This window comes from Oncorhynchus mykiss, chromosome 12, assembly GCF_013265735.2.
Source record: "Oncorhynchus mykiss isolate Arlee chromosome 12, USDA_OmykA_1.1, whole genome shotgun sequence".
Taxonomy (NCBI): domain Eukaryota; kingdom Metazoa; phylum Chordata; class Actinopteri; order Salmoniformes; family Salmonidae; genus Oncorhynchus; species Oncorhynchus mykiss.
Genome location: NC_048576.1, coordinates 48,922,672 through 48,947,565, shown reverse-complemented (window position 1 = coordinate 48,947,565; position 24,894 = coordinate 48,922,672). Strand labels below are relative to the sequence as shown.

Sequence of the window (24,894 nt, the reverse complement as noted above, 5' to 3'; positions counted from 1 at the left end):
AAACGGGTGATGATTTAGCACTGTCGTTGCACCAAACCTAACCATAAACATCAATGCCTTTCTTTAAAATCAATACACACGTATATATTTTTATACCTGCATATTTAGTTAATATTGCCTGCTACCATGAATTTCTGATCTGATAACTAGGGAAATTGTGTCATTTCTCTTGTGTTCCGTGCTAGCAGTCAGGGTATATGCAGCAGTTTGGGCCGCCTGGCTCATTGTGAACTGTGTGAAGTCCATTTATTCCTAACAAAGGCCTTAATTTGCCAGAATTGTACATAATTATGACATAACATTGTATAACCTTCAATGTAACAGCAATATTTAGACTTAAATAAAATATGGAATGGATCCGTATTTCACTGAATGAATACACGTTTTGCTTTCGAAATGATAGTTTCCGGATTTGACCATTTTAAATGACCAAAGGCTCGTATTTCTGTGTTATTATGTTATAATTAAGTCTATGATTTGATAGAGCAGTCTAACTGAGCGATGGTAGGCACCAGCAGGCTCGTAAGCATTCATTCAAACAGCACTTTCATGCCTTTGCCAGCAGCTCTTCTGCAAGCATTGCGCTGTTTATGACTTCAAGCCTATCAACTCCCGAGATTAGGCTGGTGTAACCAATGTGAAATGGCTAGCTAGTTAGCGGGGTGCGCACTAATAGTGTTTCAAAACGGTGACATCACTCGCTCTGAGACTTGGAGTAGTTGTTCCCCTTGCTCTGCAAGGGCCGCTGCTTTTGTGGAGCGATGGGCAACGATGCTTCGAGGGTGGCTGTTGTCAATGTGTTCCTGGTTCGAGCCCAGATAAAGGCGAGGAGAGGGACGGAAGCTATACTGTTACACTGGCAATACTAAAGTGCCTATAAGAACATCCAATAGTCAAAGGTATATGAAATACAAATGGTAGAGATAAATAGTCCTATAATAACTACAACCTAAAACTTCTTACCTGGAAATATTGAAGACTCATGTTAAAAGGAACCACCAGCTTTCATATGTTCTCATGTTCTGAGCAAGGAACTGAAACGTTAGCTTTCTTACATGGCACATATTACTTTCTTCTCCAACACTTTGTTTTTGCATTATTTAAACCAAATTGAACATGTTTCATTATTTTTTTGAGGCTAAATTGATTATGGATGTATTATATTAAGGTAAAAGAAAAGTGTTCATTCAGTATTGTTGTAATTCTCATTATTACAAATACATAAAAAAAAAAAAAGAAATTGGCCGATTAATCGGTATCTGCTTTTTTTTGGTCCTCCAATAAAATCGGTATCGACGTTGAAAAATCATAATCAGTCGATCTCTAATTGTGGCACCATAAGACATTCAAATCCAAGGACAATATCTTACAAGAGGGTGCCAGTGAAACACAAAAACACCATAGTAAACAAACATAAAAAAAAGGGAAAAGGGGATACCTAGTCAGTTACACAGCTGAATGCATTCAACCTAAATGAGTTCTCCACATTTAACCCAACCCCTCTAAATCAGAGAGGCGCGGGGGGGCTGCCTCAATCGAAATCCACATTGTCGGTGCCCAGGGAGCAGTACAGTATATGGCAACATTATTCTAGTGGAGCTCTTGAAAAAAGGCAACTAACTGAAACATTGGGCACTGATTTTTGTTTCTATTTACCGTTACAAAATGTTTACCATTATTATTCAGACACAAACAAAAATCCCATGTGACAAGGTTCTCTTTTAATTGACAGCACTCTCACAATAACATTCTTTATGCTCATATAATCATACAGTATACTGACAACACGCTCCTGGCAACACATTAGTCTAAAATATCTCTGAGCCAAGTATTTGTTTTCCATCAAGTCAGTAGCTTTTTCTGACCTACTTTCAATGGAAGTGCCTCTCAATCTTATCTAGAACAGGGCAGATTTTTTTTTTGCAGACCCATATTTAGCCACTGAGTTATAGACAGGCATGTCAATTATTGAATATAAATATTCTCAATGCAACCTGTTTACAGTGACATAAAGGGGGGGGGGGGGGGGGGTTACCTACTAAGGCCACTAAAATCTAAGTTTAAACATTTCCAACATATACTTCCCTAATTTTGTTAAGAAAAGTGGAGATAAAATTAAATATTAATCTATCATGTGAAGTTTTATGACAATTATTTTATAAGACACAAATATTTGATAAAATATGTGAGAAGTCTGGACTAGGCTTAATAAGTACCCAATGTATAATTTAAAAGGATACCTCGGGATTGTGGCAATGAAGGCCTTTTATCTACTTGCCCAGTCAGATGAACTTATGGATAGCATTTATGTCTTTGTGTTCAGTATGAAGGAATTTAGAGGTAGTTGCGTGAGCTAATGCTAATTCTATTATTTTTAAATAATTCTATTAAATTTTTTTTTAAATCTATTTAATAAACTTTAAATTCAGGAATAAGTGGAATAAGTCAAAGAAGGGGTATGAATACTTTCTGAAGACCCTGTAGGCTTTTGTTCTTGCCAACAAGTACACACCTGAGTCAACTAATCATAGACTTCAATCAAGACAGGATTAGTTGAATCAGGTGTGTTATTACTTGGTTAGAACACAACCCTGTACCCACACTGGCTCTCTGTGGATAAGAAGCCATGCAACAAAGACCATAACACACACACAACTTTAAATGAATCATCTGTAATCTACCTCTCTACTGTTGTATTACAAAGGTATAGGTGGTGGACAAAAATACAGAATCCTCTGGGTGAATGAAGGACACCATGACAATGCTCCCACCCAAAAGTGCATGAGTAGTTACCCAATAGTCATCTTCTTATCCCTCATTTGCTTGCATTTTTGTCCATGACTCAGGGCTCGAACCACCCAGTTTATAATTATTCTTACTTGTTTCTAATTTTGGTAAAGGCACCTGGGCTAGAAGCATAACTTTAGTTTTTGTGTGTTTTAATCAAATTAAATCGGAATAAAAAACATATTCATGCTCATGTTCAATGAATATTAGGAATATAATAAACACACTATCCCCATGTGTTTCAATGCAAACCCCAACTTAATAGGAGCATACTGGGCTTAACTAGAACAACAGTGATTGATGGTGAAAAGAATAGTAAAGTCTACTCATAAACTATTTGGAAACCAATGGTTTGGAGTATAAATATAAACTATAATATTATGCAAAGTTAGTATTGATCATATTGAACAATATTTCTTTATTGCCATTTACATTCTGTAGAGAGGGATTGCTTTTTGTGCTACTGTACCCTTTAAGCCCCCCTGAGATAAATGTCAAATTTATGTATAACAATGCAAGGTTATTTTAACAGTAAAATAAGACAAAATGCTACCATATTCATATATCAGCACATGAATCTCTTAATTTTACATAAAGTATAATTAATTATGTGAAAAGGTACAAAAAAAATAAAAAAATAGGGAAAAATGTGTTTATTTGCAGCTTTGAAATTGGCCACTAGTGGGAACTTACACATAAAATGTAAATAACTTAAAACATCTGATTAGCTCAGAATAAAACATGTATGGATATAACAAGCATATGAATTGGTTAGCAGAAAATGTTATTTTTTCCTTTTTTCTTTGAACCCGAAGACGGAAGAGGGCTTAATGGGTACATGGCTTAACGTACGATTACCCTAGCCTAAATATAATGAAAGCATAAGATTCTTGAACAAAAATAGCCTACACAAATAATGTGATTCATGTGCTATTTGTACATTCAAAATTCTCAAGGTCTACTGATATCAAACACTAAGTCGGTTGGAAAACAGGAAACCATCATTTTCTCCATGCCTTCTTGTAAGGAGTCTAGCATTGTCAGGGCCATCACAACCAAAATTATATAGTATGGTATATATAGCATCCTCCCCTCAGCAGATTCAGTATGTGTATGTGTACGTGCATGTGTTGTTGTTGTTCTGCGGTGCAGATAGCGTGTAAAGTATGCTACTCTGACGTTAGTAGGGCGGTAGGGCCGTTAGCCAGTGATTGTCAAGCAAAGAAGTGTCGGTCTCACGGTAATTGACCATTAATTAACATAAAACACAGTAAGCATTTCCTGGCTTCCACACACCTACAAGCTACTGATGCTGACCTTTGGAACATCTACATTTTAAAAAGTCTAATAAATCCATGTAATATAGCCTACACCTAATTTTAGCCTATAGCCTAAATCCATGATGTATTTTGGGCAGGTCTAAAGAAGCATGATATGAAGAAGATTGAGTCTTTTCAGAAGAACAGAATAGCATACTCTGAGTTGTCCTTATGTTAGGTCCTGATCTGGCTCTGCCATATGGCTGTGGGCTACACTAGTTCATTTAGCAGACAAGATTTGCTTAAAATTCCGTGGCATTATTTTATAGTATGAAGAATACAATTGAACAAAGCTGAATAAAATAGAAAGGATATTTTCTCCAAACGATTTGAGGGAGTGCACACATGCAGCTATTCTGTGTTGAGAGGTTAACAAAGAAATAGGTCCTCATATATGCTTCATTTAGAGTTAATGTAACTTTATTTGTTCTACAATGTTGGGCTATGTTTTGATTTTTAATACATTGTAAGGCTGCATGATACAACTAATGATGATTTGAAAAAAAAGTTGCTTGAAAGGCATTAGCTCTGCTTTGTTTTTTGTTTTTTGCGCAAGCTATACACACTTCATCAGTCTCTCATTCACTTGATAATGCCTCGATTTTCCCGGCGCCATCACCTTTGCACCCTAAATGCATTCTAAAAAAATCCATGCCTTTAGCAGCCTTTCTCCTTAAATGCTGCACGCTCTGAGGCACCTCTCATTTCACTCACATGGATATCCATCATGTGATCGGTAGTGATGCACCAATATTACATTTTTGGTCGATACACAATATTTTCCTGGCCAAAAAAAAAACGATACAGATAACCGATATATAAAAAAAGTTGCAGCCTTTTAAGCTTTCTAGAACAGTTAAATAGTTAACAAACACACATGAACGCAGCGGTCTAAGGCACTGCATCTCAGTGCAAGAGGTGTCACTACCCTCGATCGAGTCCAGGCTGTATCACATCCGGCCGTGATTGGGAGTCCCATAGGGAAGCGTACAATTGGCCCAGCGTCGTCCGGGTTTGGCATCATTGTAAATAAGAATTTGTTCTTAACTGACTTGCCTAGTTAAATAAAAGGTTACACACACCACACTGACCAAAAAGTTATTTTGTTGGCATTTACGCATGTCCCCATTACCAGTAAAACATAATCAAAACCTATTTCTTTCACTAACTTGCTGTGCTGTTTCATTGTTCATTAGTTCAGTCGTTTCATTTTTCAACCAGGATTTCTATGGAACGCCGTTTGTGTCTTTGCGTATCAAAAAATATACTATTTAACACTATTTGACGTGTCAAATAAGTTTGTTGACCAACCAGGACCTGAATATGACTGCACGTCATATAATTTAACGCGTTCATAATTTTTTAACGTAGTTATTACACATTGATTACACTATCACTCGTATTTCATATGTCACAAGGATTCATCGATACATATGCTATGACGCTGGTAAAGTTGTCTCGCGCACCTACAGTGCTGGTCATAAAAAAAAAGCTGGCTAGCTAATGGATGCAAAAAATTTTCTTCCCCAAAAACAGAGCAAAATGACAATTTGTTTTAGTAGCTATATAGTTAGCTAGCTAACCGGCTGCCTGGCCGGTTCCCCTCTTTCCACTGGGATTCTCTGCCTCTAACCCTATTACAGAGGCTGAGTCACTGGCTTACTGGGGCTCTCTCATGCCGTCCCTGGAAGGGGTGCGTCACCTGAGTGGGTTGATTCACTGATGTGGTCATCCTGTCTGGGTTGGCGCCCCCCCTTGGGTTGTGCCATGGCGGAGATCTTTGTGGGCTATACTCAGCCTTGTCTCAGAATGGTAAGTTGGTGGTTGAAGATATCCCTCTAGTGGTGTGGGGGCTGTGCTTTGGCAAAGTGGGTGGGGTTATATCCTTCCTGTTTGGCCCTGTCCGGGGGTGTCCTCGGATGGAGCCACAGTGTCTCCTGACCCCTCCTGTCTCAGCCTCCAGTATTTATGCTGCAGTAGTTTATGTGTCGGGGGGCTGGGGTCAGTTTGTTATATCTGGAGTACTTCTCCTGTCCTATTCGGTGTCCTGTGTGAATCTAAGTGCGCGTTCTCTAATTCTCTCCTTCTCTCTTTCTTTCTCTCTCTCGGAGGACCTGAGCCCTAGGACCATGCCCCAGGACTACCTGACATGATGACTCCTTGCTGTCCCCAGTCCACCTGACCGTGCTGCTGCTCCAGTTTCAACTGTTCTGCCATATTATTATTCGAACATATTGGTCATTTATGAACATTTGAACATCTTGGCCATGTTCTGTTATAATCTCCACCCGGCACAGCCAGAAGAGGACTGGCCCACCCCACATAGCCTGGTTCCTCTCTAGGTTTCTTCCTAGGTTTTGGCCTTTCTAGGGAGTTTTTCCTAGCCACCGTGCTTCTACACCTGCATTGCTTGCTGTTTGGGGTTTTAGGCTGGGTTTCTGTACAGCACTTTGAGATATCAGCTGATGTACGAAGGGCTATATAAATAAATGTGATTTTATTTGATTTTGATTTGACTATATAGCTAGGTGTCATCATCTAAAATAACCCTAATTTATAAGACAGTTCTTATTTGATTAACGGTGGTCGGACCCATCTATGTGAAGTTAGCCACAATAAGGATTAGCCACAATAGTGGACTTTGCGGTTAGCCTTCAAAATAAAAGTATGGCATAAATATATTATTTTTATTAATTTGCATCACTGTCAATTACATACTTTTATTTTTAAGGCAAACCGCAAATTCCACTATTGTGCCTAATCCTTATTGTGGATAGCTTCACAACACAGCCGGTCCAGAGCCGTATCAGTTCATACCAGGTCCAGCCCAGGGATTCCACTAAGCTAACATATGGAATTGGAGTTATAAGATAGCTAAATTATACATCTCAGCCTTCATCTTCATATGCACAGCTCGAAGCAAACTGGAACCTCTTCTAAGACTACTTTTTCTGGAATTAAGGGGATTTACAGGATAATAGGAGGCTTACTACTAAGTACATCTTCTGAGAACAGACAAATGTGTGTGTGTGTGTGTGCACTCATATTAGTCTCCTTCATGATGGACATATTTTCCTCCTTGCACTGTACACCCTGGTACTTGCCACCTCCATCAGCAGCTTCAGATGCTGGAATTCTGGAGCAGTCACCATAATCGTTGGTTGATCTGGACACAGAGAAAGAAAACTGTGTGTATATATTAGTGTGAGCTACTTGCCACACACACACAAAGTAAAAATTCACATTTCTTGTATATGATTCACTGGGAAATCTGAAGCGTGACTGGTGTCTGGTGTCTTTTTGTCAGGTCTCTTGAATTGTGAGCACAAGTTATTCAAGAACTGGCACCTTCTCCAACAGCTCCTGATAGGGTTGTGGCATTTCCACAACATCTCCAAACAGCAGATGCTGGAGGGTATCAACATAGCCTAGAGTGGGTTGTGAGAAAGCAGAGTGGAGTCATTTTCTTTTCATTGACATGTCATGACCATTGGTGTAAAAAATAACTGACTGTAAATTGGATGTCTCTTCAGTCCCCCCGCTTGTATTCTGGATAGAAAATGGCATATCGGAGTTTGATGCATTTTCATTATAATGCATCGCTGGCAGATGCAATTTAGAAGGAAACACAGCAATGATTCCAAAAAACATTGTACTAATGGCCTTTGATAACTGCAATGATCATCTTAATGAAAAGGCAAACATTTTTCAGAGGCTGCAATGGAAAGATAAATAAAATACAACTAGTGCATATCAATAGCTCATTCACAACACTTCCTTACAACAAAATCATAGCCTGCCTCTTGCTTACGACAGAGAGCTGATACTCACCCTTGCTTCTTCTAGAGGGCTTCAGATGAACCTGCACAGAAGTGGGTTGCAGACTGCAAGGTTCGGTCGGGCACCCAATCTCTCCGGTGCTTTTAGGCTGAAACAGAACATTTATTGGTAATGATCTATAACAGGGCAGTCAAACTCGTTCCATGGAGGGCCTAGTGTCTGCCGGTTCATTAATCAAGTACAATGGAGGCGCGGATATCCGCAGACACTCAGCACCTCTGTGGAATGAGTTTGACACGTGATCTATAATGTAGAAATTGCGAGTAGAGTTAAAATGGACTATTGTAAATCGTGTGGCTACTATGGAGCTGGCTCATAGTGTAATCATTATGAATCTACACAGTAGCGAAGACTGCTTAGCTAGCTAGCTAGCATGCATCCAGATTTCAGCAATTTATATAACCAGTCTCTACAGTGGAAACATTAACACTGTTGATGCAGATCATTTAGCTTAGCTAAATATTTATGCACTTTGATCACACATTACACTTTGCCAAGTCAAGACCCCATAGCACATTGAGTGAGTTTAAAGAAGATATTCATTGGTAATGTTTCTAGATAGCAAAAGCATGGTGGCTGGATTAGCTATCTAGTTAGCAAGCTAGGTTGCTAACACACTCACCAGGTTGAGAGATGCCAGTGTAGGTTCTGCAGGGGTTGGGATTGGGACACACTCATCTTTCAGAAGCAGTCCTGCATTTTGCACAAATCCCATTTCCAATTCCCTCGAGTTGGCAAAGCATTCCGGCGCACAGTGGGAGTTGCATACAAACTTGTATAGGCTAAAACCTGTTTCATATACAGTGTCAACGTTTTTGATCACTATGTTTGATGTACAGATACAAGATGACATGGTGTCATACCCTGTATTGTTCTGAACAGAATGTGCCTATGTATGTCTATTGTTAAGAACATTTTCCGGTGTTGTGCCCGAAAAGCTCCCCCCTGCCAGAATGGCATAATTCCAGCAAGGCTATTTTCTTGCCTAAATACTTTCTATAGAACAAACTTCACATCAGGATAGGCAACCAAAATGAATAGTGTGTCCTCACCTTTGTGTGTTATATTAAACATAGAGGAGGGAGTACAATGTAGGAAAGCAATAAACATTTCAGAACAACTACTAGTCAAAAAGACATGGGAGAGATGAAGGATTTTGGCATAGAGATTTATTTATAGACTAATACACTTGAAACAAATAGCCAAACCGAGAAACTGCAGACATTACTAGCGCCCCCCCCCCCCCCACGATCAAATCGACATGAAAAATCAAATGAAACGCAGCCTAACGCAAACAGAAATCTCAACAAGCATGCAAGTCGCAGCAATGAAGAATTGAGTGCGTGCGCGTTCAAGCATTATTAAACAAATGCAGCTACTTTGCTGTTATTCTGGCTGAACTTTTTGACGTGACTTTAAATTAGCCGTAGTTTGCTAGCTAGCTAGCTCAAGGGATAAGAACGTTGCCAGTCAGTATGGCAATGGAACATTTAGAATGAACGACTGGATCGCGTCTATAGATACAGAACAAAAAGACTGAACGACTGGGTCGAGTCTCTAGCAACCCTAGATTTGTGTCGGGACTATATCTTGTGGAAGGATGAAATAGTACGAATACATTAATACAAATAACATTTTTTAATGAAAATATGTCAGTCATCATTTGAATATGTTGCTAACCTGTTGTATAAAAGTGATAGTGCCCTTGAAGCCAGTGGTTGTTGGATTTTTTTCCAACAAACACTGGCTTTTCAGGCATTATCACTTAATTGGAGAAACCAGTTAGTCCTCTCACTCAAACGCTTGTCATTTTTTAATCTTATGTTGCACCTACCCCACATTTTCCAGGAATATTATTTTCACGTTACTTAATGTATCCAGACCATTTTCAGACTTTGCTATCAACAAATGTGTCAGAGCACAGTAAATGTAGAATGCACATAAAATCAACAGTGTAATGTTTGGATTCAGTCTTGTGTCAGGTGAACTGTTGTGTCCTCACCTTTGGTCTAATACTTTTCCCATAATCTCCAAACCGTTCCCTAGCAATTACGCATATGCTTGTCTTATTTAAAAAATAAAAAAAAACTTTCTGTAAGAAACATTTCAATTGAGCCCTATCCATATAGGCCAATTCCCACGAGTGTAAGGAGTTAAACAAACCATACAGCTCTATGCCTGTGCTAATTTTAACAATTTGCACAGATTTTTTTTTTTACTCGAATAACAGTACAGATGTAAAGTTTAGTAACAGAATGACAGTAAAATCTCCCTCAGTTTTTTATATGTGACCACGTTTTCTCAGAAAGAATGGCATGACACCTTGAGTTTGAAAACATCTCTTTTTGGTTATTGATCTACAGCAAGTGAAGTGGATTAACACCCGGCAACAGAATGATGGTAACAGAATGATGGTAACAGAATGACATCATGGGTCCCTGATCTGTAATATACCATTCTCTTTATGGTGATGTATCCTGAATAGGTAAACAAAAAACGGTAGAAAAATGTAATATCCTCTTTTGCATGTTTAGGTATGATTCTACACACTGGCTATTATTCCAGTGAGCTCCGGCCCTAAACAAGACCACATTTGGTTGGTCCGGACCGAACCAAATCTGTACCAATCATAGATGTCTATGTTTCAAAAGTGGACAGCACAGTAGAGTATAGTTCAGTACAGCAGATCTCATTTACAGTAATACAGTATAGTACAATAAAGTAAATTATACTGTACTCGACTGTAGAGTGATTTACTGTGCTAAACTTTACTATGCTCTACTGTACTGTAGATGCGTGGGTAAAATTAATGGGGAAGCCAAGCCAGTAAAAAAAGCCATATTGCAACCTGTTGTGATATTTGCCTTGTTTGCTCTATAACCCATACGTCACTGTTAAATGCAAGAAGACCTTGACAACAAAAAGACAGTCACACAGTGGCAGAATAAATTCAACTACACATACGTTTGTTTCATCACAAAAGCGGAGAGCAACATCTGTCCGGTAAAGTCCACAAAGCAAATATTGCATGTAACAAACAGTTATGTGACCATCAGCACGGTCAAGCAAGTTAATGTTTTCAACAGTTCACTAAACAACTACTGAGCTGACAAGGTAAAATTCTGTCGTTCTGCCTGAGCAAGGCAGTTAACCCACTGTTCCCCGGGCGCCGAAGACGTGGATGTCGATTATGGTAGCGCCCCGCACCACTCAGACTCAGAGGGGTAGGGTTAAACGCAGAAGACACATTTCAGTTGTACAACTGACTCTGCATCCCCTTTTCCCTTTCTAGAACCAGAGTTACCACAAGTCAGCAGAAAGAAAACAGGACCACTGCCTCTGCTATTCCAGCACGATTTCAAAAATGTTAACATCATCAAATCAACAAGGCTATATATGCTTAGTTTAATACACTGAAAACAAACTTCAAGACACCAAAAACAATTTAGTCCAATCAGTGTAAATATCATGTGCCTGTCCATGGTACTGATTTCTGTGTGTGTGCGTGCGTGCGTGTGTGCGCGCGCGTGTTGATTCACCCTACTTGTAGATCAGTTGAATGCCAATACCATCCTCCTCTCTTCCATGTTGGCAAAACGGTCTATGCTATGTCATACATTGTCATTTAGTTTTTGTTTTCATAGGCTACCTAGCTAAAACGCTTGCTAGCCTAACGTCCCTGCATGGGCAACAATGAAACAGCTAAGTTAGCTAGCTAGTTAACATGAGCTTACTAGGCTATATCTAGGCTACATATTGAACTTCAGTGGCATATTAATTTATGGTTAGATCAGAATTGCTGACATAATCATCAGCCAGTACAGAGAATGAAGTCAAAACCACAAATCCAAATATAAATTTTTCTGACAATGATGATGTTTTGCTTAGGATGTGATGTGATTGGTGTGAAGCCAAATCCAAATAAAGACAGAAAAAGTATTTGGTTATAATTCTAAATGTTTCGGGGTTGCCAACCATCCTCCATTGAGTCCTAGAAAGCTACTAGTTGTGCAGGCTGTTGCTCCAGCCCGGCTCTAACACATTGTAAAAAAATCCGCTGCTCAACAGTCTCTTGATAAACTGTTTTAGGTGTGTTTGAGCAGGGTTGAATGAAAAGCCTGCAAACCCAGTACCGCTCTAGATGGAGGGTTGACCACATATGTTTTATACACTGACTATACCAAACATTAGGAACACCCTAATATTGAGTTGCACCCCCGCCCATTCACCCTCTGAATGTCACACATACACAATCCATGTCTCAAGGCTTAAAAATCCTTCTTTAACCTGTCTCCTCCTCTTCATCTAGATTGGTGGATTTAAAAAGTGACATCACCTAGTCCGTCTATGTCATTTTTTATTTCACCTTTATTTAACCAGGTAGGCTAGTTGAGAACAAGTTCTCATTTACAACTGCGACCTGGCCAAGATAAAGCATAGCAGTGTGAACAGACAACACAGAGTTACCCATGGAGTAAACAATTAACAAGTCAATAACACAGTAGAAAAAAAAGAGAGTCTATATACATTGTGTGCAAAAGGCATGAGGAGGTAGGCGAATAAATACAATTTTGCAGATTAACACTGGAGTGATAAATTATCAGATGGTCATGTACAGGTAGAGATACTGGTGTGCAAAAGAGCAGAAAAGTAAATAAATATAAACAGTATGGGGATGAGGTAGGTCAATTAGGTGGGCTATTTACCGATAGACTATGTACAGCTGCAGCGATCGGTTAGCTGCTCAGATAGCAGATGTTTGAAGTTGGTGAGGGAGATAAGTCTCCAACTTCAGCAATTTTTGCAATTCGTTCCAGTCACAGGCAGCAGAGAACTGGGAAGAGCAGGTGTCAATGTTTTGTATACTCGGTGTACAGTAGCCTATCAGTGCAATATTTTACTTTGTGGGGGGGTTCAGTGCCTTGCTCAAGGCCACAACGGCAGGAAATATAATACTTGGGATCAGAGATCAGCAGCTTTCCATTGAAAATACCAGTAATAATAATGAATTAGATTTTGTGAAGAGGTTCCTTGCATGATACAACACAATTTTCAGTCACCGTTTTAGCCCATGTTGTTAGAAATATGATACTTTTGTTATTTAAAAAAAATCTAGCTACTTGTCTGATGGACAAGTGGCTAAAAAAAGTTCATGTCAAGTCCTGCTATAACTAATTGTTAGATCTACCTTACCTTGTTACTTCTGTGAACTTTCATTATCCTCCTGAGGGAGAGAAATGATAAAATATCTTAAAGATGTGTTTTTTTAAAACAGAATGACAAGAGACTATGAACCTCTTAAGCTTTTTTCACATTGCAGTTTGAAGTGACTCAAATCCTATTTATTTTCATATCTGATACGAATCTGTTAGTTTTTCCTGCAGTCTGAACTGTCGAAAAGCTCTGTACAGTGAAGGAAAAAAATATTTGATCCCCTGCTGATTTTGTACATTTGCCCACTGACAAAGAAATTATCAGTCTATAATTTTAATGGTAGGTTTATTTGAACAGTGAGAGACAGAATAACAACAACAAAATCCAGCTTGTTACCTGTATAAAAGACACCTGTCCACAGAAGCAATCAATCAGATTCCAAACTCTCCACCATGGCCAAGACCAAAGAGCTCTCCAAGGATGTCAGGGACAAGATTGTAGACCTACACAAGGCTGGAACGGGCTACAAGACCATCGCCAAGCAGCTTGGTGAGAAGGTGACAACAGTTGGTGCGATTATTCGCAAATGGAAGAAACACAAAATAACTGTCAATCTCCCTCGGCCTGGGGCTCCATGCAAGATCTCACCTCGTGGAGTTGCAATGATCATGAGAACAGTGAGGAATCAGCCCAGAACTACACGGGAGGATCTTGTCAATGATCTCAAGGCAGCTGGGACCATAGTCACCAAGAAAACAATTGGTAACACACTACGACGTGAAGGACTGAAATCCTGCAGCGCCCACAAGGTCCCCCTGCTCAAGAAAGCACATATACATGTCCGTCTGAAGTTTGCCAATGAACATCTGAATGATTCAGAGGACAACTGGGTGAAAGTGTTGTGGTCAGATGAGACCAAAATGGAGCTCTTTGGCATCAACTCAACTCGCCGTGTTTGGAGGAGGAGGAATGCTGCCTATGACCCTAAGAACACCATCCCCACCGTCAAACATGCTTTGGAGGTGTTTTTCTGCTAAGGGGACAGGACAACTTCACCGCATCAAAGGAACGATGGACGACGGGGCCATGTACCATCAAATCTTGGGTGAGAACCACCTTCCCTCAGCCAGGGCATTGAAAATGGGTCGTGGATGGGTATTCCAGCATGACAATGACCCAAAACACACGTCAAAGGCAACAAAGGAGTGGCTCAAGAAGAAGCACATTAAGGTCCTGGAGTGGCATAGCCAGCCTCCAGACCTTAATCCCATAGAAAATCTGTGGAGGGAGCTGAAGGTTCGAGTTGCCAAACGTCAGCCTCGAAACCTTAATGACTTGAAGATCTGCAAAGACGAGTGGGACAAATTCCCTCCTGAGATGTGTGCAAACCTTGTGGCCAACTACAAGAAACGTCTGACCTCTGCCAACGAGGCTTTTGCCACCAAGTACTAAGTCATGTTTTGCAGAGGGGTCAAATAGTTATTTCCCTCATTAAAATTCAAATCAATTTATAACATTTTATAAACATGCGTTTTCTGGATTTTTTTGTTGTTATTCCATCTCTCACTGTTCAAATAAACCTACCATTAAAATTATAGACTGATTATTTCATTGTCAGTGGGCAAACATTCAAAAAAGCAGGGGATCAAATACTTTTTTCCCTCACTGTAGGTGTTTGTATTCTGATACAAATCTGATTCCTGGCCATGTGACTTGTCTGAACAGTCAAATCTGATTTATTTGCAGCTACCTAGCTAGCTAGTTGACTGCTATGGCTAGCCAAAAAGGACTAGTTTTGAAAGTTAGATCATGTTATCCTTTGAGGCTTTAAAAAAGTGTTCAAACTCGTGATTTTGAACATTCAAAGAATCTGGGAAACGTCCATGGCAGGTATTGTTGTCACATTAGCACCCCCACCAATAACACCAACAATTAGGCTACACCACTGCAGACACACAGGTCATTACTATGACAACTAGTGTAGCCATGTCAGCAAATTACTGCTGTTGACTAGAGGACGACCGATTATCATTTTTCAACGCAGATACCGATAATTGGAGGACCAAAAAAGCCGATACCGATTAAATCGGCCGATTTGTATTTATTTTTTGTAATAATGACAATTACAACAATACTGAATGAACACTTATTTTAACTTAATATAATACATCAATAAAATCAATTTAGCCTCAAATAAATAATGAAACATGTTCAATTTGGTTTAAATAATGCAAAAACAAAGTGTTGGAGAAGAAAGTAAAAGTGCAATATGTGCTATGTAAGAAAGCTAATGTTTCAGTTCCTTGCTCAGAACATGAGAACACATGAAAGCTGGTGGTTCCTTTTAACATGAGTCTTCAATATTCCCAGGTAAGAAGTTTTAGGTTGTAGTTATTATAGGAATTATAGGACTATTTCCCTCTATACCATTTGTATTTCATTAACCTTTGACTATTGGATGTTCTTATAGGCACTTTAGTATTGCAAGTGTAACAGTATAGCTTCCATCCCGCTCCTCCCTGGTCTCGAACCAGCAACACAACGACAACAGCCATCATCGACGCAGCGTTATCCATGCAGAGCAAGGGGAACAACTACTAGAAGGCTCAGAGCGAGTGACGTTTGAAACGCTATTAGCGCGCGTTAACTAGCTAGCCATTTCACTTCAGCTACACCAGCCTCATCTCGGGAGTTGATAGGCTTGAAGTCATAAACAGCGCAATGCTTGACGCACAAGGAAGAGCTGCTGGCAAAACGCACAAAAGTGCTGTTTGAATTAATGTTTACGCGCCTGCTTCTGCCTACCACCGCTCAGTCAGATACTTAGATACTCAGTCAGATTATATGCAATTTACCTTGGCTTACTGTATTCGCGTAACAGGCCCTGAACAAGGCAGTTAACCCACAGTTCCTAGGCCGTCATTGAAAATAAGAATGTGTTCTTAACGGACTTGCCTAGTTAAATAAAAAAAATATATAAAAAAATATATATATATTAATTTAAAAAAATTCAAAAATTTAAATTTGGCAAATCGGCGCCCAAAAATACCGATTTCCGATTGTTATGAAAACTTGAAATCGGCCCTAATTAATCGGCCATTCCGATTAATCGGTCGACCTCTACTGTGGACACACACTTGCTGTTTGGACAGTCTATAGTCAAAAACGGATTTGAAAAACTAAAATGATTTGAGCATTTGTGAACAAGGCTTTATATGTTAAGTCCCCTATATGGGGGACTTTGAGCTGTTCTGGACCAGTTCCAACTGACATTTTGGTGTACAAAGCGCTATGTGAACGCCGTAGGTTCCCGTGCCTTATCGTGCTGGAAAGCCCCATCTGTCTGCTCTCCGCTTCCATTCTCTCAGAGGAGCTGACTTGAAGTGTCAGGTTTCAGAACATACTGTGCATTTGCATAGGGAGTCACGTATCCCATTTTCTGTCCGATCCAGACAAAGAATTGATTTTCTCTTCCTCTGAACAATGGAGCTCAGCCTATGGCATATGAAAGGTGACAGTCTAGCGAATCCAACAGTTGTGGTTACATCTCGCTGTGATATTTTCCTACAGATTTAGAGCTCTACATGAAAATATACTAAATAGTTTCATAGAATTTAAACAAGACCTCTTTTCCTTGTACACAGATGGGAAAAAAAATCACTTCTTGCTTAAAGCTTAAGTTGTAATGAGCCTGTACACATTTGAATGGTGTCTCTGCGCCGCTCAGTGGATGTTTTGGAGAACATTCTCTGTCATCAGTTATGAAATAGTGCCAGTATTGTACTGCATTTTACAGTTACAAGAAAGATGAAATCTTAAAGTAAGTTGTTTGCAATTTGATTGTTACTCGATTTAGAAAGCATTTACCAACTCCATATTAACGCCCATGATTTTGGAATGAGATGTTAGACGAGTAGGTGTCCACATACTTTTGGTCATGTAGTGTATGTTAACTGCATGCAAATTAAAGTAGCCCCTCTACCACACCCACAACTGAAGCACAATCATGGCCTCGGATTTGCAGGTGGAGGACTTCTTGTAGTTACGTACGAATTCAAACCCAAAATCAACGAGGAAGTCTGCTGCAGTGTTGACAGCGTTTGCATGAAACCAATTGGTACGTCAAGCAAAGCTCTTAACCGTGCCATCCCACTCTTAATTTCTATTCAGTTCAACTGGCCATAAATGTAGCGTCTGAACTGTGTGCAAGTCGCTCTAGTTTAGAACATCAATGACTAAAATGTCAAATAAAAAATGGTAAGTGGATGGAGCAGGCTCAGCGTTTTTGTAGGGAAACGCAAGGCGGATTGTGGTCGTGTTCCCCTGCTCAGACGTTGCATGCATCAACTAATGGTTGCTAGCCACGCCAACGACTGACATCGACTAACAGATTGCTATAACATATGTGGTTAGCTGATACTTAAAATACCTATCCAGGCATTGTAAGATCTGGCATGCATCAGCAATTGCTGGCAAGAGGAACGTGCCCTGTGTGTGTAGGGAAATGTGTCCTGTGACACTTAAAGGGATCATTCACTCAAAAACAATATATTATTATTTTTAGTTCATTAGTCCACTGTCAGCAGTCAAGTTTTCAAGATAGAGGAAAAAAACAGACTATGCTGGATGTGCTCTATCATACGTTTTGAGTGAACTATTCCTTTAATGTTGCAGTGTTCATGGGAAAGCTTTGTGTAAACCATTAAACTCCCCTAAGGGGCAGTATTGGATAATATGAGGACATAATGGACGCAAGTCTGTATGACAAAGACACTGTCTGTTCCGACAAAGGCTTGAGTCCATTTATCGAGCTCACAACACCAAACACACCCACACAATGTCACGCCTATGCTCTGATTGACACTAATCTTATGGTGCATCTCTCATATAGGCCCAGCTGGTGGAAAACGACCTGTCAATCATTACTGCTTTGGCCACGGGGGAAACATCACCGCCTCTCACGGCTCTCCTCGTGAAGGAGTGCATGATGGGACTTCATCTCCTTGTCATCATTAACATAACAAGTGACGGGAGTCATGTGTACCTGGTTCTCCGTGAACAGAATAGTTCTATCTACAGGGCAGTATATTCATTTGGAACCAAATGGAAGGAAACTTGCCAAAACGGGGAGACACTAACCTGAATCTGTCCATTAAGAAGCACTAGTTTTCGTTGCAAAACTTTTTTCATTACAACATGTTTTACTACGGTGTGCACTAATGAATAGACCCCAGAGCAGTGTGTTTCACATGGGAATACCATAGCACAGCCAGCTTCTATGTACTACCCAAGTCTGCCATCTAGTGGTCTTGAGTGAACATCAGAGGTTAAAGGAAAACTCCACCCAAAACTATATTTTAGTATTTGTTTCATTAGTCTATTGTTGACATTGAGCAAAACATTTTGGGACTGTCAGCAATCAAGTTAACAAGATATGTAACTTGAAAATAAATAATTCCCATATGAGGCATTTTACATATCTTGAAAACTTGATTGCTGACAACAAAACATTTTGGGACTATGTCAACAATGGACTAATGAAACAAATACCATCCCAACAGGTTAACTAAAGACAGACAACCTATTAAGTGCCAAACAAAGTAACAGTGTTGACTGTAACTGGGTTAAATCAGCCATAAATCCCCTTGTGACAGGAGGAATGGAAGATTAGTGTGTGCAACACAGAATGGCAATTGAATGCAAGCTACACAAACATTTGTAATTGTCTATTGATGGGTAACAAGGTTAACGTGTTATGCTCAACATGCTCAGTTTTCTACCAAAAACCCCAGAACATTTCCACAAAAAAAAAAAAAAAAAAAAAAAGTGTAGAACCTGCTTTTACACTACATAGATGAAAACTATCTTGGTAGATAGTGTGGTCTAGAGCATGAGGTACTCTACCTCAGGCGAGCAATACCTTGAGACTACCTTAATATTAGACATCGCACACCAGCTGTTATTGACAAATAGACACATATCCCCACCCCTCGTCTTAATTGACATAGCTGTTCTGTCCCGCCGATAAATGGAAAACCCAGTGTCGTCGTTCAGCCACGACTCGGTGAAACATAAGATTTTATCGTTTTTTTAATGTCCTGTTGGTAGGATAGTCTCAAACGGAGCTCATCCAGTTTATTCTCCAGTGTTTGCACATTGGCCAATAGAACGGATGGTAGAGGCGGGTTACTCACTCGCCGACTAATTCTCACAAGGCACCCTGATCTCCGCCCCCTGTATTTCCTTATTTTCTTCATGCGAATGACGGGGATTTGGGCTTTGTCTGGGAGCAGCATTATATCTTACGCATCAGGCTCATTACATAAAAAATCTTTGTCCAGTTTGAGGTGAGTAATCGCTGTTCTAATATCCAGAAGCTGATTTCGATCATAAGAGACAGTGGCATCAACATTATTTACAAAATGAGTTACAAGCAATGTGAAAAAAACACAAAATAGCACAATTGGTTAGGAGCCAGTAAAACGGCAGCCATCACATCCGGCGCCATTCTTTCTAAAAACAAAATCTGATTTATTTAATTATCCATGTGGTCTATATTCAATGGCTCTTCATTTAATATAACAGGCTTTTAAAATGCAATATTGGTGCACGATTTCCACTTAAAATATCAAAAGGGACGCAAAAGACACTTTTCATTGAACAATGATTATTTGGGGTGAACAAATATCCACCAGGAAAAGATAGTGTAGGTTACTTTGTCAAATTTTTTGCCTTAGACTTTTTACAGAGTGTATTCATTCATCATGCGTTTTCTTCTTCTAAGTCAGCATGGCTACTGATACAGTACAGACAAGGAAAGATATATATTACATAATGCATGTCCTGTTTGTGCAGATGGAGTGAAACAGGATACTGAGTGTTGCATTAGGGATTTCATGTCCTAATGTTACATAATATCGACATTCCATTCCAATAAGAGGCCTGGGCTGGATACAACAACCTGAGCCCTTATTTATCCATTGGCTCCTACACTGCTGCTTTTCCCAAGGATGCTAGATCCACATCTAATTTTGGCAGCTAGCTATGCTACTGCACTATCGGTCTATTCCTAGAGGTCACAGATAATGGCTAAGGAGTCGACAATGTAACTGAGATGCAGACAGCCTGCAGTCTGGGATTAATTTCAGCTCAGCTCGTCTGTATTCTGTGTTGAGTCTACCATTCACCGGTTAGATATTCTACCGAACTAGACCTCCACTGCTGTATTTACAGGCTATTTTACGAAATGCTTTTTACTATTACTTTTTTTTTTTTAAACCCAGTGAGAGAACTTCTCAAAAACAAAATCACCACAATGTCCGCCTAGAAGAATTGGAGGTGTAAGAATCACTAATGTGTATAGAGCATTTGTTATGCTAGGCTTTCATTAGCACAACAAAATAGTGCATTTTATGCACATCTGTAAGACTTGCATTCACATGAGGTTTATTGTCATGAAGGCGATTGTCTGCAGGCTTTCCTTCAAGCCAAGTCTAAACAATCTGAGTTTAACACAAAAAGGGGTCTGCCACTGAAATGGGTCTGATCAAGATTGTGCTGAAGTGTCCATTTTTAATTGTAGCCTGGCAAAAAAAGAATCCTGCAGTCCTTTTGTTGTACAACCAAATATTGAGTATCTGTAAAGAAAATTGCAATAAGAAAGACTTCTTGAGTTATTGTAAACGGTCCAATGAAGATTGCGATGACGTCACTCCACTGGTGCTTTAGAGCAGGGTTTCCCAAACTCAATCCTGGGGCTCCCCATGGGTGCACGTTTTGTTTTTTTTGCCCTAGAACTACACAGCTGATTCAAATAACCAACTCAACATCAAGTTTTTATTATTTGAATCAGCAGTGTAGTGCTAGGGCAAAAGCCAAAACGTGCACCCAGGTGGGCCCCAGGACTGAGTTTGGGAAACTCTGCTTTAGAGCCTGGATGCAAGAATGGCCTATGCTCCATTTAAAAGTCACAGATCTAGGATCAGCTTACTCTCCCCAAACCACAACCTTAACCATTCGGTGGGTAAACACACAACTTTCCTCAGATCAGTGTCTAGGGGCAATTTTATCCTACTCCCTCCCTGGTTGGCCCACCAATGCTGCACTATGAGCCAGACAAACCTCTGAGGCAGAATCCCAAGTGGGTTGAGAAAGAGCCTAGCTGGCCTTGGATTTAGCCTGTCAGCATGTCTGGGGGGGATCAGTTGGAGCAAGGTGAGGTGCAGAATTGCTAATCTTGAACGCACAATGCGTTGTTATTTGGGATGCAAGGTGATTTGTAGATCAGTGATTCTGCGCAGTCCAACAGCAATGTATTCACTCTCAAACACAAACTCACACAGTGCCTGAGCTGCCCAGTAGTGTCAGGAGTGTGGCCGTGTGTCAGCAGCACACAAATCAGAGCGCAGCAGTACTCTCTCAATCTCATGCATGGCCTCCAGCCAAGGTTCACTTGACAAAGTGCCAAGAGGCAGAAAAACCTCTCCACCACCACCCCCAGCCACTATGAGAAGTATATAGATAATATTAGACCATTCAAATGTAGAGCAGGAAAGGTATGCTATCTGAATGTTGATGCAGAGTTTATGGAGGTGCCCTGTATGGCTTATGCATGGGATATGCACTTGTGTATTACTACCCTATGGTGAAAGAGTTATCCTCCGCTTTAAATGAGATGTCCCATGAGACACATGCAATACCCAAATTTGACACTGCTCTGGCATTAAAAAGTATATTTGAAAAATAATTTCCGCCACAGTGGAAGTACAATCAGAATCCCATTGAAAAAAAAGCTTCGCTTCAAAGTGAAGTGCCTTTTGCTTAAACATAATATTTCTTAAATCCATCACAAAAAAAACTTCATACCAGTGTATTGTTAATAATGCATGCTGCGATGCATCTGAATATCAGCTAGAATTCTGAATAATAAAAAATTGTCCGATCTCATCGTTTTTAATGTAGGCTTTGTAGGAGTCAGGGCGGGGCGGCAAGGTTTATTCCACCTGAAAGCAATCTGTAAGTAAGCTTCAGAGTCCTCCTCTATGGCCTCTTAGAAATGGGTAGGACCTTGATAAAGCATTTAATCATCCCACTTTTCTTTTCATTTAATTAAACCTTTCCAACCCAAAGAGGGGATCTGCCACTATCTCGCTTTGCCACTCGGTACAAATCAGTCATTTCCTGCATTTCCCATCCAGGACCCATTGACTTCCCATGACATGCTGGTGGATCTGAAATGTGTAGATTGCTTTGATCTGCACAGGAGTCAAATGACATGGCAGGAGGCCTTGAATTAATATGAGGGCATATTGGCAGTGATTTGACTTTGATAGGGATCTGGCAGCTGTACTACAGTGTTTTAATGGCTTGATTAACAGTGATAGCTGTTAAAAACAGAGTGTACCCTGATCAGCTTTGATTGGTCCTATATCTGGTAGATCAATGCCTGATTGATCCGTCATCCATCACTTCAGATCAACAGCATCAATGTTCGCTCTTGCTTTAACTCAATAAAGGTAGATACGGTATGTTCAGATAGTTCAGATATTTTACATATGTGTCCTTTCAATGTAAGGAAATACTTTAAGGGAATAGCATGGTTCATAAGGAATACTGGGAAAAAACAACACTGTGCTGCCTCCTCCCAGCACTTCACCTTGATGAGTATACAATCAACAGCACCAAAACATGACCACCATTTTAGTTTGATGCTTTATAAAGAGAAAATTCAGAGGGCACTCAGCTGGGGAACATTAAATAACGAAGAGGCTCAGACTAATAAAAATGACCTGATCGTGAGACGAATTCATGCACAAGGCCTACTCCTGTCAGACCAAGGACAAACAGCAGAGGATAGAGACATGGCATCAGTGCTGAGCTGAACCAAAAGAAAAAGATGCAAAAACTAAACTTAAGAACAGGAAGCATAGAGATAGTGCACATAGAACAGATATTTTGCGCCTTAGACTTGCTTTCAATTTGAATGACAGATCTATAACACACATTTCTATATCCATTTGGTCAGGTTGCCCAAAATGTAACATATTGTAGCTTTAATTACTGCATTATCTGGTTACCTTCCTACGTTCAGTGGTGGGAAAAGTACGCAATTGTCATACTTGAATAAAAGTAAAGATACCTTAATAGAAAATGACTCAAGTAAAAGTGAAAGTCACCCAGTAAAATAATACTTGAGTAAAAGACAAAGTATTTGGTTTTAAATATATTTAAATATCAAAAGTAAGTGGAATTTCCAAAACAGAAATCCAGGGGAACACTCCCACAGTCTGCCAGATCAGAGGTAGTAGGGATGACCATGGATGTTCTCTTGATAATTGTGTGAATTGGACAATTTTCCTGTGGAAAAGTAGCGAGTACTTTTGGGTGTCAGGGAAAATGTATGGAGTAAATAATACATTATTTTCAGAATGTAGGGAAGTAATAGCAAAAGTTAGCAAAAAATATAAATAGTCAAGTAAAATCCAGATACCAAAAAACAACTTACGTACAGTAGTACTTTCTAGTATTTATACCTAAGTACTTTAAACAATTGCCTACGTTTAAGGTTTATTTACAGGCCAATGCTGAAATAGAGCTGTTTAGAGAGGGGGACAGATCTATCTGCAACGTCACAGAGTTGGACAGACTTGACTTGGTGTTGTAGTGCTTGGAATTGAAGTTAGAAATGAACAAGACCCCTACAAAAATTTAGCATTTTAGTACAATTTAAATTTAAAAAATTGGTCACTATCATGGCAGGAAAATACCATGGTACTGTAGCAATACAGCATATATTTATATTGGAGCAATAGCAAGTACCATGGTCGTTTTTTAATTGTACTACCATGGTATTTTCCTGCCATAGTAGTGTCAAAAAAAAAAATATATTTTTTTTAAAATGTAGACTACTAGGTACCATTATCCAAAAAAAGAACCATGGTAGCACAAAAAAACACCATTGTTCACAACGCTGCATTCAGTCTTCTGAATGCATGCTTCTTCTGTTTACAAAACTATCCATTGATGCCACTAGTTTTATCAAAATATATATGAAGCATATGTTTCACTCAAACCCAGAAAACATCACGGAATGTTTTAGGCTATGAATGAGCACTTTTTTTCGTGTACCACCATCTCGTTTTTCGTTTGAGTGAAGTGAAGGAAGACAGTCTTCTCTTCTGTGTCCTACCTGTGTCCTCTCGAATTCGACGGAGTCGGTGACGGCGGCTTGCTTCGTTGTTGTAGTTGTTGCAGGTGCCCCAGACTAATGCTCCTCTGGAAATATTCGTCCTCAGTCTCTTCCAGCTTCAGCTCGGGGATCAAATGACTGTGATTTGCAAAAGCCATTTGGTTGGTTTATTGCTACACAATAAATGCGACGCTGCACTTCGTAAGGTTGTTAAAATGGGGTCTACAAGCGTTGTTAGAGGTTGCGTCGGGTGAAATATTCTGTTTTTGCCTGCCCTCCTCCCTGTATCGATAGGTTGGCCTATTCTCCGACAGCGAGGGGCACGGGACAGAGTAGCGTTAGAGGAGAAGAGCTGCACTTCGCTGTGGGTGGAGTGAGTTGACGTGACACGGATGGGGTGCTTCACAGGCACCTGCCCCAGCGCCATCGGAAGAGAAAGTTTGAGCCCAGAGTCTGGCTATAAAACATAAAAATTATAGGCTTTTAGACTTTTTTTTTGCCAATAGCCTGTTTTGCCCCAAAATAGAATGAAGTGTGTTAATATGGGGGAAATTCCCCTAATTTCAGTGGCGTGTATTCATGGATGCCAAGGGATGCCCGGCTTCC

At 39.9% G+C, this 24,894-nt stretch overlaps 1 protein-coding gene across 1 annotated transcript in view; it reads right to left on the bottom strand.

Moving 5' to 3' along the window:
• LOC110537710 (protein Aster-B) overlaps positions 1-24,662 on the bottom strand; it is a 174,680-nt gene extending 150,018 nt beyond the window's left edge. Inside the window, exon 1 of the mRNA XM_021623988.2 lies at positions 24,289-24,662. Within this exon, the coding sequence (XP_021479663.1) occupies positions 24,289-24,446 (158 nt within the window). The 5' untranslated portion in view covers positions 24,447-24,662. The remainder of the gene's footprint in view (positions 1-24,288) is intronic.
• Between the last annotated feature and the right edge of the window lie 232 nt (positions 24,663-24,894).